Here is a 22145-nt window from a genome sequence, read left to right as displayed (position 1 = left end):
AGGTTTGCCAATATCACTCACTTTTACTTTGTAATCCAATGTATACAAGATATAATTGTTTGAAAATTTATTGTACGGGGTTATGGGGTGTCAACATATGTTCTCCCTCACAATTCTAAGCAAATTAAAGATTGCCAAAATTAGAGGCATGCAATTTACATCTTAACAAAATATACAAGACTTGTGTGAGGTGATTACCATTTGGAATCTATATTCTAATTTAATCAGGACCGTCATGTTAAAACCATATCAAGCCACACAAAATAGTACAAAAGTTTCAGCTTTTAGTATGCGGTAATAACTGGAGAATGGACTATCTTGGGCCTGATGTTTGTGGAATAGGGAATTAGCAGGATCTCAGCTTGTGTGTGGAGCACCCAGGAATCCAAACAATTAATAGCATGGGCTCCATAACATTATCTTTATGTTCTTCCAGAGAGTCAATTGCATGAATTGGCAGGCTGCCAGCTGATCAATGCATGTTGTGGTTGAAGAGAGCAGCAGGGAAATGTTCTGCTCCAGCAATCCGGATAGATCCCAAGTTTGGGATTGTCTCAAGGCTGAGAAGCAGGAGTCCAGTTAAGTCAAGTCTATTTTTTTTTTTAAACCATATGCATAAGGCCCGTGAGGTACAGGTATAATGAAAATGTTGCCTGCAGCTGCAAGGCAGGCAGATGGAGTCATACAGAAACAAGAATTATACAAAATTAACACAAAATTCTGCAAGACAGTAAAAAAAATCCCCATTCAAAACAAAACATGACATTAGTGCGAAACACAATGAGAGAGAAAATAAATGTAATGGAAATGCAAGAGATGGTCTGCAGTGTTTAATTCTGAAGATGGTGGGTGTGGACATGTGGTCAGGAGAGGGATGAGTACCATGATTGGAGAGAGGGGGATTGCTGGCAGGTGGGAAGGCAGAGGCCAAAGGATTGAGGGTTTGTTGCAGTCTTGGAGAGTGTGGCCAATTGGAAAAGGGGCGATGATCGATGTAATTGCATCTTCAACCTCCTGATCGGCAGACCACAATCAGTACAAATTGACTATGTTTCCTCCTCAATAACCATCGACACAGGGACACCTCGAGGCCATGTGCTCAAAGCATTGCTCTATTCTCTCCATACTGTGTTAGAAGTCTCCACTCCAACACCACCTTTAAATTTGTCGACTATACCATTATTGTTGATTGTTTAGTCTACTTTATTGTCATGTGCCAAGGTAAAGTGAAAAGCATTTTGTTGCATGCTGTCCAGTCAGCGGAAAGACTATACACGATTACAATCAAGCCAGATGATGGACAATGGTGTGTCAGAGTACAGGAGGGTGATTGACATTCTGATTAAATGTTGCCAAAACCACAACCTTGTTCTCAATGTTAGCAAGACCTAGAAGCTAATTGTTGACTTTAGGAAGGGAAAACCGGTGATTCACGGCCCTATCTTCATTGACGGGATGGTTTTTGAGAGAGCCAACAGCTTCAAATTCCAGGCGTGCATCTCTGAAAATTTGATGATATATCAACATGTATAAATCCACAAAATAAACATGCGACAGATAAGAACTTGATATAACAAAGCAGCATAAAAACAATGACAAGTTAGACATTTTGTAATTAGAATGAGAAACATATTTTACAGGCCTCTCTCTCTGTAATTAGAAGAGATTAAAAGACAAAAGCAATGATGGCATTGGCAAAATTAGATTGTAATTAGGGTTCCAGTTCATGTAATAACCTTTTTTTTTTATACAAATCAAAATAAAGTGTATGATTCTACTCAAGCTTGTAAGTTTTAATCACATTCCCACAAAATTAATGAACACCACAGAGGAACGTGTTTAACAATTTATTCATAAGCATCCATAGTTATCCAAACTATTTTCTATGCTCAAAATTTCACTTGACAATTACATAAACTATTAAAAATCCACTAATCGTGGTGAATTGTGTCAATTTTTTTAATTGACTCTCTTGGTTTCATTTGCAGAAGGTCGTATGTGCTGGGAATCCCCCATATGGTAGCAGCATACACTATTCTGAGTGCATGCCCCAGATTGCCACATAACATCTAAGACGCCATATGTCAGTACAGACATTGCCATTGTCTGCCAGTCCTCAGGCAATTGCTATGCAGAGTCTGACCTTTGTTAAAAAAAAAACAAAGTTTCCTTGAGGGAAACCACAATATTGGTTGCTTTTATAATGCATCACTCGTGATAGGCCCTCAACAACTGGAGAATTGATTGCCTCAAAAGACTTAACACTTCCTGTGGGATACCAGTTGCTGAACTATTGGTAGGAAAACCAGACAGTTTTTGACTGTTCATTTGATACATTTCAATACTCTGGACTTGGGCATTTAAATTTCGGTAAATTTGCAGAAATTTGGAAGGTGCACAAAATGTTTTATTCAACAGTTTGCATTCACGCACTTACAATTCATGGAAAGAATGTAAATATTGTTGCTGGACACTGGAGCTTCTCAGTAGTTAACTAGTCTTCCTCTTCAAAAGCACCGCAAGGCAAAATGATGAAGCAGATGTGATTAATGTTGAACTTGAATACTCAGTTGTCTTCACTGCAGCAAAGGCCCATTAAACTGAAAAGATTTACTTGAACTATAACTAAATAATGAGATTTAGAGAACAATTTGAGAGCCTTTGAAAATGATCAATTGTATAACATAATATAACGGCTAGTTTAAATTGCGAGTCAATCCTATACGTGTTAATATAAAGTACAGGACGAGCGATAATTCTATCAGTGTAAGTCATGGATATACCAAAAATATGCACATTACATCATTCAAGCTAACAACAAGTCTGCAGGCATTGATTTAAGCAAATCATTTAAATAATTTCTGTAAATGTGAAACTGCTTTGCTTTTAAAACCAGAAAACATTGACTCAGATAGTAGCATTCATTAAAAGTACTGTAAATAATCTAGTGGCAAATTTAAAAAGACGCAACAAAATAAAATGTGCAAAGTGAAGCCTGATTGATGTATCACCCATTCCTTCTCTCCAGAGATGCTGCCTGTCCCGCTGAGTTACTCCAGCATTTTGTGTCCATCTTTGATGTATTTATACTATTGTACAGCAAGCCCGAATTACTATAGGATTTCAACAACTTATCATTCAATAGCACTTCAGTGTCAAATAAAGTGTCAATGCCAGGAACTCAGACACAAACAAAACATTTAATTGCGCATACAATCACAATTAATCAATAATGAAATGCTGTAAGTGCTACAAAACCAAAATGAAAACAAGAAAATTCTATGTGTCCATAAAGCGAGTTCCAATGAAGAATCATTGACTCTAAACAATAATTCAGTTTCTTTCACTCTTTCCAATATTTCTGTTCATCTTTAATCACATCCATTATCAAGTCTTTAGCAAATTTGATTCACTTCTCATGATATCAAGCAAGTGCCATGAATACTGGATACAGCTCTTTCCTGATCAGATTACACCTTAACTGCAGTACTGAAAACCAGTGGTCCAGAAGCAGGCTTGCCCCTGGCCACAATAGTTACAACATAGGCAACTATCTGGCAATACAGAAAATTGCCCAGGCACATCCTGTTCACAAAAAACATGATTAATCCAATTGCCTAGGTCCTGCTCAATCAGTCTACTCTCAATCATTAACAAGTCAGATGGAAGGTATTGTGTTATTTAGCTCAACAGTGCTATTTCGCAGCACTTATTCATTTATCACCTGCTCATTGAAGCTCAGATTGGGATTGTCAGAATTATTTAAGTCCAGACCCCATCACAGCCTTTAGCTAAATATGACTAAAGATGATAATTCTAGAGATGAGGTGAGAGTGATTGCCCTTGACATTGAGGTATCATTGGACAGAACATGACATCACACAGTCTTGCTAGAACTGGTTCGTGGGCATCAAGGGGAAACACATCACCATGTTTAGCACGAAAATGGTTGTCACTATTGCTGTCGTCAATTATCTTAGTCCTTGGAATCTTTTTACAGTTCCTCAGGTCAGTGTCTTATGACCACCAGCTTCAGCTGCTTCTTCAATGACCTTCCTTCCATCACAAGTTCTGAATTAGCGATCCTGTCTGATGACTACAGAATGTTCTATTCTCAGCAACTGAAGCAGTCGTCATCTGAATGCAGCAGTCTGGACAATATCCAGGTATGGGCTGATTAGCACATCACAAAAGTCATAGAACTTCCTTCTCCTACATGATGGACCAGAAATTCAACAAGACCTGCCACGCACGTACACCGAGGCTACAAAAGCATGTCAGAATCTCAGTGTTTCATGGTGAGTGACTTATCTCCTGACACCTCAAAGCCTTTTCACCGTTTACAATGCACAAATCAGGAGCATGGTAGATTAATCTTACAGTATATATTATATTAAATGTATCTTATATAATCTTGTATTGAAAATAAGTTAATTCTTAAAACGTCTGATTAGGTAGTGGGCCTCTCAGGCCATTTGGTCACAGGTCATTTGCTCTTTTTCGATGTCACATTCTTGTGAAGTGTTGTAATGACATGGCTCAAGATTTATGACTGGTTATACGTCCAAAACAAGGCTGGAATAATAATGGATTCTGTATTAAGTTTGATACGTTTAGTTACACATATGTTGAGATAAGAGGTGATACATTTGAGCAGGTTGTATCTTTTATTTTTATATATATATGTATCCAAGAAAGTAACTTTGTTACTAATCTAATCTAATCTAATCTAATCTAATGTCAGTGGTCTGCAGGTAAACATTCTTTTGAGTAATGCTGTCAGTGTGAAAGCAAAGCCATAAAAAGAGGCCTAAAGATGAGGTTGGAATGCCATCCCCTAGAGGGGGAGGGTGTGTGAGCTAGCCAAGAAGCAATTGTCATTTGTCAAGTGTGACATTTATACGACCCCTGTGTGCTCGGAGATAGGTGTGCGTTTGCAAAGATAGAGCAAATTCATACTTTTAAGGTTTATAATACAAGGTAATGTTAGTTTAAATATGTTAATTATAATGAGACCATCTGGGAAATATTGTGCTTTAATTAGGATTATAAACATTAGACCCCTGTGTTTAGATCTGTAGTTTAAGAGGTAACATTCTTCCCCAAGACGTATAGAGTTAATGGGAACCATGTCTTGTTTATATAAATTGAGTGACCACTGTATCTTTTATATTTTGAGAAGTGGGTTCTGGGAATTGTCCACTTTTCTTGGATTTCACTTTGTTGGAATGAAACGACTGAACAAAGAAGTTAAGAGCACATGGCAGGCGAGGGACCACAAAGGGGGAGTCATGTGACTACCTACATCAGTTGCAAATATGGAAATGTACTGGGAAGGAGGAGATAAGTGGGAGCAAGTGATTAGCTGATGAGGGAATGTCGGAAAATGATTGGATATGGAAATGTAACAGAGGTGGGGCATGCAGAGTTGAAAATGGTATAAAAAGAGATGATCCTTTGTTTGTGACTCAGCTCCACGTAGAGTGATGACGTGGGGGGGATCCAACTTTTGTTTGCAAATAAAAGTTTAAACTTCTTGAAGAATTCTCCCCGTGGCCAGAATTAATTTGAGTATTGAAAACCACGACAATCTCCACCTGATTAAATGAGTGCAGCTTAAATAACTCCATAAATACCACACAGGGCAAAGCAGTCCATTTGAAGAGTTCCCCATTCACCACACTGAACATGTATTTTTTCCACCACCGAAGCAGAGTGACTGCAGAGTAACAAATCTGCAATATGCACTACAGCTACACTCCTCTTCAAAATTGTGACCTCTACCACAAGGAATAAAGATGAAAGGTTTTTGGGAACATCACCTCAGGCAGGTTTCCCCCAAGTTGCACATTATCTTGACTGTGTTTAATTGGGACGTTCTACACATAGCATTGTCGAAGTACTTTCTCAGTAAGAATCACAACACTTCAAGATGGCAGGTCACAGACAATTAAGAAAGATCAATAAACAATGGCCTTTCTGGCCAAAGTCAGATCCCAAAAGTGGAATTAAAAAACATTCATTTTACAAGTACTGTCCAAATAAAAGAAACATCAGATGGCAATTTTTCCAGCATTTTTATCTACATTCGATTTGTCCAGCATCTGCAGTTCCTTCTTAAACATTTTGTCTACTCCACTGTGAAATCTCCTCAAGGTATGCCTACTTTGAAGAAGTTCTCCCCCTCTGTCCGGACAGTTTAATAACCTCCTCTCTCACTGCCCCTCTCTGTGATTACCCCCTTCCCTCCAACTGTACGAACACATCTTAACCCAGACCTGTTATCACAGCCACGTTTGCTTTCTCGGGACTTGCCTGCGCCTCCATCTTGTACATCATGGGTTCTAGCTCCAATTCCTACCTCCCTGTTCGGACTATAGATACCGACAAGCTATCTGCCGCCTTACATGGCAGTTCTCCTTCCTGTGCCCTGTGATCTACTCTGGCTGCGATGCGCCGGCACCAGCAGGATCTCGCTTTGATCTCCCGAAACTTCGGGCCTCACTCACCCAGACCTGCAACGGAGCCCAACACTACTTCATCCAACGGCAGATCCACGCCTTCAATCAACGATTCCTGGCCCACCTGAACTCCACCAAGGACCTGAAACTAACCCGCCTCCAAGCGGCTCTTGCCACCGACATTCCTCGACTCGACCGCCTGCACACCCCGGGCCCCAACACTGGCCCACACCGCCTGCCCGAACACCACCAGTCTGAGTCCCGCGACTCCATCTTTGCCACGAGGAGCAGCACCAGCACTCACCGCCTCCCCGACCGATCTCAGGCCCGTACCACCGAAGACGCCGCCATCGCCGACCTCCACGCGGCCGCTGCCGCCGACCTCCACGCACCCATCGATGGCGCTGAACCTCGCTGCCTCACCAGTAACTCTGACTATCGCCCCCTCACCGATAATGCGGATCCTCGCTACCTCCACGATTCCTCGGAATATTCGCGCCTCACTGGGTCCACCGAACTTCGCCATCTCACTGGGACCGCCGAACTTCGCCGCCTCACCTGGACCGCTAAACTCCGCCGCCTCACCGGCCATCAGCTGACCGGCACTTCCTACGCTTTGCCCGCTGACCCGGACTCCACACCCCGCGGGCCTCCACCATTGACTCTACCGTCCCTCGCCACTCCACCGCCTTAAGTCTCCATGCTGCAGACTCTCACATCACAAAGTCTAACTATGCTGGGTCCTAGTGCTCCCCTATAACACAGGGAACCTCACTGGCCATTCCACTGGGTCTTCCCCTTCCCCCTTAAACCATGTGACCCCAACTCCTCCCCACCCACACTATAGCCCTCATACCCCACTCCTCCCTGATAACCCACCACCACCCCCTACCAGACATCGCCTCGGCCTCCGTCCACTCACCTGCCTTCCTCCGACCCCAACCCTCATCTTTGCTGTTTCACCATCCCCCCAGACCTCCCCCTCTCTGATACCAAATGGTCTGTCCTCACAAGAGGCCTCACCTTTGTTCCCCTCCGTCCCCACCTCAGTGAGTTCTGCATCCGCCACAATGTGGAGCTCTTCTTCCGTCGCCTCTGCAGGACGACAGATGGCACAATGGGCTAAGTGTTCGGCTGGCAACCTGAAGGTGGCCGGTTCGAATCCTGCTTGGAGTGTGTACTGTCGTTGTGTCCTTGGGCAAGACACTTCACCTACCTTTGCCTGGGACTAGAGACGGAAATTAGCTACTGATTGGCTACAATCTCGCATATTTACATGCAAATGTTCATTAATATGCACTGTCCCTATAAACAAATTATTATTATATTATTATTATCCAAGCGTTTTTCCATGGGAAGGAGTCCTCACCCCCTAGTGATGACCTCTTCTCCCGTCTCCAACGGACCCCATCCTCTTGGACTCCCCCTCATTGCCATCTACCGACTTTAGACCTTTTTTATTTTCAACTGCCAGCTGGACAACAACCGCCTCAACTTCTCCATTCCCGTTTCTCACTCTAACCTCTCCCCCCCGAACGTAGGGGGGGAGAGGTTCTACTGCAGCTGTACTGGGTATTGGTGAGACCACACCTGGAGTATTGTGTACAGTTTTGGTCTCCAAATCTGAGGAAAGACATTCTTGCCATAGAGGGAGTACAGAGAAGGTTCACCAGACTGATTCCTGGGATGTCAGGACTTTCATATGAAGAAAGACTGGATAGACTCGGCTTGTACTCGCTAGAATTTAGAAGATTGAGGGGGGATCTTATAGAAACTTACAATATTCTTAGGGGGTTGGACAGGTTAGATGCAGGAAGATTGTTCCCGATGTTGGGGAAGCCCAGGACAAGGGGTCACAGTTTAAGAATAAAGGGGAAATCCTTTAGGACCGAGATGAGAAAAACATTTTTCACGCAGAGAGTGATGAGTCTCTGGAACTCTCTGCCACAGAAGGTAGTTGAGGCCAGTTCATTGGCTATATTTAAGAGGGAGTTAGATGTGGCCCTTGTGGCAAAGGGATCAGGGGGTATGGAGAGAAGGCAGGTACAGGATACTGAGTTGGATGATCAGCCATGATCATATTGAATGGCGGTGCAGGCTCGAAGGGGCGAATGGCCTACTCCTGCACCTATTTTCTATGTTTCTATGTACAGTCCTCCACTCACTCTGCAGCAACCCAGACTGGGTGATCAAACCTGCCGACAAGGGAGGTTCCGTGGTCATCTGGCGCGCTGATCTCGACAAGTCTGAGGCCTGTAGTCAACTCTCAGACACCTCCTCCTACTTATCCTTGGACCATGACCCCACAGACAAGCACCATGCCATTATCTCAAACACTATTGTAATTATGCTCCTACTCTTACCCCCCTAGTCTAGTTCAGTAAAACACCGAGTCAAGCACTGGATCAACTATTCTTTATTCTACCCAAATACAAACAAACTCCCTATACAATACCTAACTACCGCGGGTCAGATCCTTGTCTCTACTTGTCCAAGCCCTTCAGCCTCATGCGAGCAGACACCTCCAGCAGGTCACACGATCCCAAGTGCACCTCCAGAAGACCGACTCCGTTCCTCGTGGGGTTCACTCTTTTATAGGGCATTGGACCCATGGCGCTAAACTATATGGAGGGGGGGGGGGGGGCAGCCCCTACTAGCCTATCACACATATTGATCATATTATACAGTTATTGCCAGTTCCCTAACCCAATCACAAAGTACCCCATTACATTGTTTCCACAGAAGCTTCTAGATAGAAGCGTTAAATAAAGTAAAGAAAAAATTTCCCAGGTTGTATAAACAATATGAACAAGGCTTCACACTTTAACCAATCATCAAATAACAGCACAAACACTGTTATTAACAATGTAATTATGTTACATAACAATACCTTTATGTTACATTAACAATACCTTTTTACACCCCCCTCTATAACCAATCCTGATCATGCATTTGCAGACCTACTTATCTCGTTCTGCAAACCCTCATGCATATTAACAAAGGAAGGACATCTGGACCTCACCTTATCTCCAACTTCCATCAAGGGTCCAGACACCTTGGAGCCGTGACTCCCAGCTTGCAACTTTCACAGAAAGAGGCCAAGCAGGCCCTGCAAATACAGAGATCCTCCATTTTGTGATCTCTTTAATATAGCCAATAATAACACTATCACTGGCTTCATCACTTCCGGCTCCCTGCCCTCCCAAGCCTCCAACCTCATTGTACCCCAGCCCCGCACGGCCTGATTTTACCTTCTCCCCAAAATCCACAAACCTGACTGCCCTGGCAGACCCATTGTTTCTGCTTGTTTGTGTTCCACCAAATTTATTTCCACATACCTCGACTCCATCCTATCCCCCTGGTCAAATCCCTCCCTACCTATGTCCAAGACACCTCACATGCTCTTCATCTACTCCATGACTTCTGTTTTCTAGGCCCCCATTCCCTCATCTTCACCATGGATGTCCAGTCATTCTACACCTCCATGCCCCACCAGGAGGGTCTTAAAGCTCTGTTTCTTCCTCGACCGCAGAACCAACCGATCCCTGTCTACCGATACTCTCCTCTGCCTAGCGGAGCTGGTCCTTATCCTCAACAACTTTTCATTTGACTCCTCCCATTTCCTCCAAATCCAAGGCGTAGCTATGGGCACCCAGCTATGCCTGCCTCTTTGTAGGGTACATCGAACAATCCTTGTTTGAGGCGTACCGTGGCCTTATCCCCGAACTCTACCTTCGCTACATTGACGACTGTATTGGTGCTTCCTCCTGCACCCATGCAGATCTCACTGGCTTCAACCATTTCACCACTAACTTCCATCCGGCACTCAAATTCATCTGGACCATTTCCAACATCTCCCTATCTCCATCGCAGGTAACAGACGACTGACCGACATCTATTATAAACTCACTGACTCCCATGGCTATCTGGACTACACTTATACCCAACCTGCTTCCTGTAAGGACTCTATCCCCTTCACCCAGTTCCTCCGTCTATGCTGCATCTGCAACCAGGATGTGGTGTTCCAAACCCGAACATCGGAGATGTCCTCATTCTTTAGCGAACGGGGGTTCCCCTCTTCGACTATAAATGAGGCTCTCACCAGGGTCTCTTCTATACCCCGTAACTCTGCTCTCACTCCCCATCCCCCCCACTTGTAACAAGGGCAGAGTTCCCCTTGTCCTCACCTTCCACCCTACCAGCCGGCACATACAACAGATAATCCTCCGACATTTTCACCACCTCCAACGGGATCCCAACACTGGCCACATCTTCCCATCTCCTCCTCTTTCAGTTTTCCGCAGAGACCGCTCCCTCCGTAATTCCCTGGTCAATTCGTCCCTTCTCACCCAAACCACCCTCTCCCCTAGTACTTTCCCTTGCAACCGCAGGAAATGCTACACTTGTCGCTTTACCTCCCCCCTTAACTCCATCCAAGGACCTAAGCAGTCTTTCCAGGTGCGGCAGAGGTTCACCTGCACCTTCTCCAACCTCATCTATTGCATCCACTACTCTAGGTGTCAGCTGCTATACATCGGTGAGACCAAGTGGAGGCTTGGTGATTGTTTCGCCCAACACCTCTGCTCGGTTCGCAATAACCAACCTGATCTCCCGGTGGCTAAGCAATTCAACTCCTCCCATTCCGAATCCGACCTTTCTGTCCTAGGCCTCCTCCATGGCCAGAGTGAGTCCCACCGTAAATTGGAGGAGCAGCACCTCATATTTTGCTTGGGTGAATTACACCCCAGCGGTATGAACATTGACCTCCAATTTCAGGTGGCCCTTGCTTTCTCTCTCTTTCCCCTCCCCTTCCCAGCTCTCCCACAGCCGTCGCCGCCGCTTCCTTTCTTCTTATCACCCCCACATTAGTCTGAAGAAGGGTCTCGACCAAAAATGTCACCTACTCCTTCGCTCCATAGATGCTGCCTCACCCGCTGAGTTTCTCCAGCATTTTTATCTACCTCAGATGGCAAGATGTGCTGTAAGATTTCTACCTGCTCATATGCTCTGTAAATGACATCAAACGTGAAGGCTTGGGGCATTTCACTTGCTCTGTATTTGGAACGTTCCAGTGAATGGTCAAGATAGCCCTCTGGATTGGTTGCAACAACAGTGGAAATAAGTGGTCTGATTGCACCTGCAGCCTAGAGACAAAACAAAAATAACAGCTTTAGAGTCTCTCTCCTCAATGGAATGGCAGTAGATAATACATTTAAACAACAACTGGCTGGGAATCTGCACTGAAGCTCAGGGTGTAGGAAATATCATAGCAGTCATGAAGACTTGGGGTACATACAAGGTGGTCATGAAAACAAAGCAAAGACCTTTTTTTTTTTTTTTTTTTTTTATTTTTTTTTTTTTTATTTTATTTTATTAGAAGTAAGTACAGTCATATGGCACCAAAGTGCCTAATATATATTTTCATAATACATTTTATGTACAACTTCTTTTTTTTTTTTTTTTGTTACACTGAAAAAAGATTAGAAGAAAAAGAAGTTAGATAGTAAAGGATAGAAAGATGTGAAATATATAGTGTGTGAAAAAAGAAAACGAGTAAATGAAGAAAGTTGAGAGAGAGAATAGAGAGAAGAAAAGAAAAAAAGAGGAGATCATTATTTATAGTCTTGACCAACCCTCGTCCAGTCCTGAAACAGTTATTTTTTACAATTGTGTTGCACCATATGATTCCAAAAAAACGACGAATGGAGACCAACTCGTTATGAATTGGTCTGATTTATCCATTAGGAGGAATCGCATTTCCTCAAGATGAGCGGTGTCCAACATACTTGCAATCCACATTTTAAGCGTTGGTATTGATGTACCCTTCCAAAATTTAAGAATTAATTTTTTTGCTATTATTAAACCATAGTTAAGGAATAGATTTTGAGATGTGTTCAATTTATTCCCATCTTCCATTACGCCAAATATAATCATTTCAGTATTAGGTTCCATTCTTGTCTTGAATAATTTTGTAAATATTTCAAAAATATCATTCCAAAATCTATAAAGTTTTATGCAGGAGACTAAGGAGTGTGTTATAGTTGCCTTTTGGGCTAGACATTTATCACAAGTGGCGGATATATTTGGATAAAATTTGTTCAATCTTGTTTTTGAGTAATATAATCTATGTACAATTTTAAATTGAATTAAATTATGTCTTATTTGTGAATATATATCAGGTATTTTTCCCATTTAACCTTCGTAATTTTTATCATTAGTTCCCGTTCCCACTCTTCTCTAAGTACCTCTGTCGATGGTAGGTCTATATTTAGAATACTATTATATAAATATGATATTAATTTTTGTGAGTCAGCTTCAATATTCATTGCCTCTTCCAATAAGTCAGGAGTTACTTTTTGATATCCTTGTATATATTTTTTCACGAAATCGCAAATCTGAAGATATTTAAAATATTGGTTGTTTTTCAATTTAAATTTTAATTGTAATTGTTGGAATGATAGTAAGTTTCCCATTTCATACATATCCCCGATCCTTCTAATTCCGAGACTTTCCCATTGGTTATATGTCTTATCAATAAGAGATGGTTTAAATAAAGGGTTATTCGCTATTGGCATTAACAGTGATAGATTTCTTAATTTTAAAGATAATTTTATTTGTTTCCAAATTCTTATTGTACCATATATAATTGGGTTCTTCTTATATATTGTGTTATTCAGTTTTTTTGGGGAGAAGAGGATCGTTCCTATATTACTAGGATAGCAAAGACCTTTTGCTAGACTTATGTCTTTAATGTCGGGGCTGGAGTTGTGAGGCAACAGCTTTACCTACTGTGTCACAATACTATCTGTTGTGTTAATAGAAGATGGCGCAACACAGCCATAGTCACAAAAGAAGTCTAATAAATGCAACCAGAGTGCTACGTGCTGTGAATAATGAGGAAACTGACTCCAATATTCATCAAATATCAATGACAGATTCAAGGAGAAATGGAAGATTAAAGGGCAAAGTAATAGCAAAAAAGGTAGGATCAAGAATAAGCTTTTCTCCAATAGGAATAATGAATGTATGTTTGAAAGAAAGTAAAACATCATCTGTGTAATGGGAGCTGTTCTATGATCAAGAAAGAGAGCACAGAAAAGCAGTTTAAAGATCTAGATTTGTGGACAAGCTGAGGTTCAGACATGTAAACAGAAGCTGGTATCACGTAATGGCTAAGATACGCATTGATGATCTGATCACCTTTTCCCTTTTAAGCATATGATCAGAAAAGATGGCTATCGATAGATAATTCACTTTGATATCTGCATGGCCTTCAATGGAAGCCAAAATTCCACACACCAGAGCTTCCAATTTTCCGCATGGTTATGTCGGTGTAATTCAGAACTAATCATTGCTCGTGGCAAATATGAAGTTATACAATACTTTTCGATTTTTTTTCTAATCGGTCTGAAAAGGTTAATAATGTAAAGGTTCAAATGTCAATTATGACATCCTAATTTAAAACGTTTGTGTAATTTATATTCATGAAAAAGGCTTAATTTAATAAGAAACAATGCACGTGTCTATTTATCTCTGTCAGTTTGGGCTTATCCTCAAATCAATTTTGGCTTTGAGGTGCATAACTGCTTTCATTTAGGATTAGTTTTGGAGGACGCATATACTCCAAAATTGCTTCCACATTTTCCTATCACACAGATTGGTTTGTACAAGTTCACTTCACAAAGTGGCAACATTTCAGACATTTAATTGTGAATTAAGCTTCCTATGAAAAATAATATTTCTACTCGCAGGCATCCTCTACTTTTACAGGTAGAAACGAGTACCTCAGGTTCAGACATCGCCGCCAGAATTTATATTAACATTTGTGTCATGCACGGAATGTCAAAGCCACATAAAAGCAGACATTCCATTCTTTTAGCCAAGAGTGTGTAGTACTTTCATTTTGAGTGCACCTTAAGGTGTGGTGAGGAATCTCAAGAAATAATTGAATAACGTCTGTCCGATCAATCAGATCTGTCGTCATTACTCTCTTAACTGAACAGACGTCTGGAATCGGCTGGAGTCTTTGCCTTCCATCACAGTGAGGAGGAGATTCACTGTGATGGATGTTTGTGTAAATTGTGTTGTGTCTTGGTTCTTCTTCTTGTTTGTATGACTGCAGAAACCAAATTTCGTTTGAACCTCTGGGTTCAAATGACAACAAATAAATTGTATTGTATTGTATTGTAGTGAGTCACAGATCACACACCAGCTGAACGATGGTCACAGGAACATCTGCACAGTGTTCGCGACTTCTCCATTATCATGTGAATGAAATGTAATTCACGCAAAACATTCATTCTCTTCACCTCTCTACGGATGGTACTTTTTAGTTTGGTTCAGTTTAGAGATAAAACGCAGAAACAGGCCTTTCGGCACACCGTGTCTGTGCCGACCAGCGATTCCCATACACTAGCACTATCCTACGCACTAGGGACAATTTACAATTTTTCTTTTACCAAAGCCAATTAACCTACAAACCTGTACATCTTCAGAGTGTGGGAGGAAAACTGAGCTCCCGGAGAAGAACCCACGCTGTCTCAGGGAAAACATATGAACTCTGTACTGACAGCACCCGTAGTCGGGATGGAACTCTGGTCTCTGGCACTGCCAGGCAACAACTCTACCGCTGCGCCACCATAGAAGTTTGTGCTGACTTCTTCCAGCAGTTTCTGCTTTTGGTTAATATTTCTAGCATTGGTAGCTTCTTGTTCCACCTTTACATGGCCTTCCAACAATGCTACCCTCAGTGAGTTACAAGGATGCTCAATTCACAGTGACTTACTCACTAATGCTTCAAAAGACTTTCCACCATCAAAAAGCACAAGTTGAAGTCATGAATGTGGTGAAGTACTCTCCACCAATGGGGAGTTTTTCAGATGCTAACAGCAGGTAGCAACGTATCTATTCAATTCTATGCAGTTCAGTTTATTGTCACGTGTACCAAGGTACAGTGAAAAACTTTTGTTGCGTGCTAACCAGTCAGCAGAAAGACAATACACGAGTACAATCTTTACTATGCACCTTCAATGTGGATTGACCAAATAACTGCTGGAACTCACAGAATACTCCAACAAGAGGTTTAGGCACATGGAAGTACAAGGAATAGTGGAATATGGATCATATACAGGCAGATGAGATCAGTTTAGTTTGGTATCGTGTTCGGCACAAACATTGTGGCCCAAGGGCCCTTTCCTGTGCTGTAACTGTTCTATGTTGTCCATGTCGCAGTTATGAAGGTCAATCAGTCTCAACTATTTTCTTTCAGAGCTCTGTGGGAAAAGACCGTCAGGCTTACAACCAACAAGTCACAGATGCAGCAGCCAGGTTGTCTTGTTTCCAAGTTAAATCCCCTGGCTGTTTTCGCAAAAAGTCACAAGATGCAATAGACCAAACTCAAGATACCCAAATCGCACAGGCTTATTCAAAAATTCCAAACTGTCCCATTCCATGAATGTTCAAGTGGTCTGCAAACAGGCAACAACAGTCTTTAATAAGGTGCGACAGCTGCCATGATTTATTCACTATATTCTCCGGTGTTCCTGGAATCTTCACACTCAATATGTTCTCAATGCACCCATGAGTAACAATTGTCTGTAGTTTTCCCACATAGTTTGATCAATATGCCTAAACAAACTTCTGTCAGACAAGTTAATAAAATCTCACTTTATAATCTGTCTTCACTTGGATTGGACAAGCCATGTCATGAAACAATTTTTTAGCATTCAGGATTTATTTTATTCACCAATTCATTCCTCCAGCAAATCAACAGTGAGTGCTTTGTGTTAAACATTGTTTGAAAAAAGATGAGTAGGAAGGAAAGCTGGGGAAACAAGACAAAAAACTGTGTACATGTGATGCAAAAACTGACCTTTTAATACTCATGGGTATGAACCAACTGAAGCCGAATCAGTATCAGGGACGGGTATTGTTTTATCATAGAATGTTTATTCTCATTCAGACCCATGTTTTAGCAGAGGCATTGATATATTTGGTGAAATTGAGATAATGTATTTCACAGCCATAATTATATTGAAATACTAAACTAAGTGGGACCCGTTGGGTCCCAGCATCACACAGGAGGGCTGGTCATCCAACCCAATATTCCACCTCTCCACCAATTCTAATATTGGTGGCCAGTTGGGGGGGGGGGGGGGGGGGGGGGGCTTTCTGGAGCGCTAGTATGGGTGTTGTGGGCTAAAGGGACTGGTTTCCAGAGGGCTAGTATGCAAATTGTGCGCCAAATGGATTCTTGGGCTGGCGTCTCAGTCAATCAAGCCTGTTGTGCTGGCAACTCACTCACGGCTGGTGGGCTGGTAGTTGACTCACGGCTAATCCTTGAAATTCTATTTCAAGCAGGGTATAAGGCCACCAAATTCAAGTGCAGTTTCTTACCATTTCTAGCAGGGTGCAAGGCCACCAAATTCAAGTGCAGTTTCATACCATTTGAAGTAGGGTGCATAGCCACTAAAGACAGCGAGTCGTGACCTCTCCCTCCTCCATCTTGCAGAGACTGAGCCACCCTCACATTTCCGGGTTTTACAACCCCTCCCCCCCCCCCCACCGGAAAAGATGTGGCTTTCATGGAGTGATTGACACGAGAGAGATTCTCAACATTTAAAAAAAAACTAATAACACATTTATTTTTCATTGATGGGAAGAATTCTCTGCATCTGCTCAGCGGAGGGGGACTGAGTAAGATGGCCAAAAATCACAGCCGTAAGTGGTAGCGTTTTATCTAAAATCAATATACGGTGCAAACAGGAAGTAAGTGCATTTACAGTAGTGCCTTTTAACTTCGCCAAAGCACCCAAGCCACCATTTGCAGTAAGTAGTGCATTTCAACTTCATGCCACCATTTGCAGTAAGTGGTGCCTTTCAACTTCAAGGCAATGCACCCACGCCCCCATTTGCAGTAAATAATGCATTTTAACTTCAAGCCAATGAACACAAGCCACCATCTGCAGTAAGTAGTGCCTTTCAACTTCATGCCACTATTTGCAGTAAGTGTTGTCTTTCAACTTCAAGCCACACCCAAGCTACCATTTGCAGTAAGTAGTGCCTTTCGACTTCAAGCCACACCCAAGCCATCATTTGCAGTAAGTGGTGTATTTCAACTTCAAGTCACACCCAAGCCACCATTTGCAGTAAGTAGTGCCTTTCAACTTCATGCCACCATTTGTAGTAAGTGGTGTCTTTCAACTTCAAGCCACACCCAAGCCATCATTTGCAGTAAGCAGTGCCTTTCAACTTCATGCCATCATTTGCAGTAAGTAATGCCTTTCAACTTCAAGCCATTGCACCCAAGCCACCATTTGCATTAAGTACTGCCTTTCAACTGCAAGCCAAAGCACCCAAGCCACCGTTTGGAGTAAGTAGTGTGTTTCAACTACATGCCACCATTTGCAGTAAGTAGTGCCTTTCAACTTCAAGCCACACCCAAGCCACCATTAGCAGTAAGAGGAGCCTTTCAACTTCAAGTCAAAGCTCCCAAGTCACCATTTGCAGTAAGCGGTGTCTTTCAACTTCAAGCCACACCCAAGCCATAATTTGCAGTAAGTGGTGTCTTTCAACTTCAAGCCACACCCAAGCCACCATTTGCAGTAAGTAGTGCATTTCAACTTCAAGCTAAAGCAACCAAGCCACCATTTGCAGTAATAGTGCCTTTCAACTTCAAGCCAATGCACCCACGCCCCCCATTTGCAGTAAGTAGTGCCTTTCAACTTCATGCCACCATTTGCAGTAAGTAGTGCCTTTCAATTTCATACCACCATTTGCAGTAAGTAATGCCTTTCAACTTCAAGCCATTGCACCCAAGCCACCATTTGCAGTAAGTACTGCCTTTCAACTGCAAGCCAAAGCACCCAAGCCACCATTTGCAGTAAGTAGTGTCTTTCAACTACATGCCACCATTTGCAGTAAGTAGTGCCTTTCAACTTCAAGCCACAATTTGCAGTAAGTAGTTTTTTGCAAGCTTTAGAACCAATAGACATTTTTTGCAAGCATTTTAGAACCAATAGACATTTTTTTGCATGCTTTAGAACCAATAGACATATTTCTGCAAGCTTTAGAACCAATAGACACACTTTTTGCAAGCTTTAGAACCAATAGACATTTTGTTGCAAGCTTTAGAACCAATACATTTTTTTGCAAGCTTTAGAACCAATAGACATTTTTTGCAAGCTTTAGAACCAATAGACATTTTTTGCAAGCTTTAGAACCAATAGACATTTTTTTGCAAGCTTTAGAACCAATAGACATATTTTTTGCAAGCTTTAGAACCAATAGAGACACTTTTTGCAAGCTTTAGCACCAATAGACATTTTTGCAAGCTTTAGAACCAATAGACATTTTTTTGCAAGCTTTAGAGCCAATAGACATTTTTTTGCAAGCTTTAGAACCAATAGACATTTTTTTGCAAGCTTTGGAACCAATAGAGACACTTTTTGCAAGCTTTAGAACCAATAGACATTTTTTTGCAAGCTTTAGAACCAATCGACATTTTTTTGCAAGCTTTAGAACCAATAGACACATTCTGCAAGCATTTTAGAACCACTAAGGGCACTTACATTTGAGTAGACATGTGTTCAGTGTTATTCACAGCTCAGAGAAACGTGACCCTCTGCCTTCCTCCAGCTTGCAGACACTGATTGAGGCACACCACTTCCTGGTTTTATAGTCCCTCCCCCTGCCGCCAGCAGGGGCAGCAGAGAGAATGGGGAATTTTGTAAAAACATTAATAACTCTGTCATTTTTAATCGACGGGAAAAATCCTCATCACACATGCGGCGGAGGGGGGCTCTGAGCAAGGTGGCCAAAAATGACGGCCGTAGGTGGCGGCGTTCTCTCAGAAATTGCAGCACAGATCGCCAAAACCGGTCAAGAACAGAGTTTTAGTAATATAGATAGATTGCACTCGCATCTTAAAAAATGTATATCTGTTCTATTGATTTACACAAAATTCATCAATAAAATAATTACTAAATATAACAAGATAAGTGACCAGACAGAGTAAATAAGCAGTGAAATTTACAGGAATACAATTGGAGGAGACACAACAAATTGCAGATGCTGGCTTATAAAAATACCCAAAGTGCCAGAGTAACTAAATGGGTCAGGCAGCATCTCTGGAGAACATGGATAGCTGCTGAGTTGTTTCAGCACTTTGTGTCTTTTTTGACCTAGAGGATATTTTTCTAAAATGTTATACTCCTCCTTACTATCAGCAGAAGGTTAAAGGACATTTAACACACATGGAATTTGGCAGGAAAATCATGTTATACAAGACAATTGCAGAATTTGTGAAGCACTATGTTGCAAAAAATGTGATTCATACCATTTCTTGCAAGTAAACACTCTTCTTTTCTTTGCATTGACCTTACATTGAACAATAATTGTCTTTGTGAACGTTCACAGTGCCTCAAGTCAGCTTATTTCAATCTCTAAATATGGTTCTAACAAATAACTGGAATAAAAATGAACAGAATAATCTTCCCTTGGCCACCTCCACAACCACCGTCTCCCTGCCCCCCAACCTTATATTTTTGTCCTTAATGGATGAGTGGTTTCCTTTCTCATTTCATCTGTCAGCAGTCACAATTCATTCCCAAATTCAGTACAGAATAAAAGGTAATTCTGTATGCAAGAAACAAAACTATTCAAAACTCCTCATAATAACCCTTTCAGGTAAATGCCATAGGTTGTACAACTTGCCAGCCCAACCCAACCTAACGAAAGATTTGAAAAGGATCTATTATAGCACAACCTCCAATGATAATTACTCCAAGACTGAAGGCTACCACACAAAGTAATCTATCACGTCTTTTCTGTGCAAAAAGAAACAGTTTTGTAATGAATTAATCATAACAATGACTTACCATCATCCAAAAACAAGCTTCCACCTAATAACGTAAATTCCTCACACTGGGTTTCAACTACATTATGTATTTTTACCACAATTACAAATATATAGAATCAACAAGGATTGCTCACGGAAATTACGGGACAATAGATGAGGGCAGTATTAGGTTCAGTGGTAACAACTCTACGGGCTAAGTAATCTACTTGCATTCTTCATGTTCATGGATAAAGCAGTAAGGTCTGTCTGAAGGGCCTGTTCCACTGCGGCGACCTAATTCGCGAGTTTAAAAGTTTGCCATCGACTCATTCTCACAGCATGGTCGACACGCGGTCCTAGGAGGACTTTGTAACTCTCCTTCATGCTCGAGAGTAGTCCCCGCGTACTCGAGGCCTCAGCTAGGTTGCGGCGTTTTTTTCAACATGCTGAAAAATGCCCGCAAGTAAAAAAAAGGTCGCCATGGGAAAAAATCTATATTTTTTTACTCGTAGGTTTGGTCGAGGTAAGTCGTAATGCTATCGTAGGTAGTCGAAGGCAATCGAAGCTAGTCGAAGATAAAGCTTGTTGAGAAGAAAAAAGGTAAGTAAACCGACCGGTAATGTTAAATACCCGCTATACTTTACTAAACCTTATGATTCATTCGTAACTGTCACTGTATGTCATGTTGTTACTTGTGGGTGGAGCACCAAGGCAAATTCCTTGTATGTGAATACTTGGCCAATAAACTTAATTACTTACTTAAAAGTTGGCTAGCTTCTTAAAAGGGTCTCCACTCCTTCACCCCCTCTATTCCCCCCTTCTCTCCCCCCCCCTCTCTCTAAAGGACTTACCGTAACTGTGCCAGCCGTCTTTTACCTTCCTGTTCATCGCAGGTGTGAATTTCAGACAGCGCTCCCCCGTTTTCTCTGGCCCCCGCCTTTGCGATTTGTGTGCGTGTGCGTGTGTGTGTGCAGACGGTCGATCCGGCTCGCAGTTTCATTGCTGACGGTTGATCCAGCTCGAGGTTTTTCAGGCGAGTGCCCTCGAGCTTGAAGGTCGAAGACAGTCGCTGAAAAGTCGCGTTAGTGGGATAGGCCCTTAAGACTGATAAAGATAACCTTGGGTGAACGGGTGAATGTGTTACCTGGAGCAGGAAAAATAATAGAAATAATCCTGACTGCATGAGAATGAAGCAATTGAAGAAAGGGTACAAAGTGCTAGAGTAACTCAGCGGGTCAGGCAGCATCTCTGGATAATATCGATAGGTGGTTTTGGATCGAGACCGTTAATCAGGCTGATTGGGGGGTGGTGGGTGAAGGAGGAGAAGAAAGCTGGAAAGATGATGTTAAGACAGTTAGGAAAATCGGCAATATTCCAGGTTTTAATCTGTCTGAAAGATTTTGGATTAGCCTGGGCAGTTAATGAAAATATTTAAAGAAATTACATCAGCACAGAATTCCTGAAGTTGCTCAGAAAGTGGCAATTTTGGAGGAAACAGGATGAAGTTGCATCAGGCTGGAAGGTATTGATATTGCAGAGTTTTGGGGTGAAGCGTTTCAAAATCAGCAAGGGGCAGACCAGGGATGGAGAGTGAACCGCTGAGTGACCAAGAGAGTCACAAGCTCCCAAATGGAAAATTGCTTCACTCAATAAGTCAGGCCACAGGCGTAGACCAAGGATCAGGGGGGAAAAGGCACACTTCTGGAACTGCAATAACCAATAGCCTATGGATGGAAAGTGTTAACCTTTCCTCCTTTTGAGAACAGGAAGTACGGCAGGAAATGAAACGACCTGTCATTCTTACGTTAGTTGTGAATAAAACTGATCAATGACTGTAAGCAATGAGG

At 42.0% G+C, this 22145-nt stretch overlaps 1 protein-coding gene across 2 annotated transcripts in view; it reads right to left on the bottom strand.

Annotated features, from left to right (window-relative positions):
* crppa (CDP-L-ribitol pyrophosphorylase A) overlaps positions 1 to 22145 on the bottom strand; it is a 268851-nt gene that overhangs the window by 224452 nt on the left and 22254 nt on the right. For both annotated transcript variants that reach the window (XM_033045548.1, XM_033045546.1), the window contains exon 3: positions 11456 to 11605. In XM_033045548.1, the coding sequence (XP_032901439.1) occupies positions 11456 to 11605 (150 nt within the window). The remainder of the gene's footprint in view (positions 1 to 11455; positions 11606 to 22145) is intronic.

Source organism: Amblyraja radiata, chromosome 2 (assembly GCF_010909765.2).
Source record: "Amblyraja radiata isolate CabotCenter1 chromosome 2, sAmbRad1.1.pri, whole genome shotgun sequence".
Taxonomy (NCBI): domain Eukaryota; kingdom Metazoa; phylum Chordata; class Chondrichthyes; order Rajiformes; family Rajidae; genus Amblyraja; species Amblyraja radiata.
The sequence above is the reverse complement of the archived record's forward strand: the minus strand, read 5'-3'. Positions and strand labels throughout refer to the sequence as shown.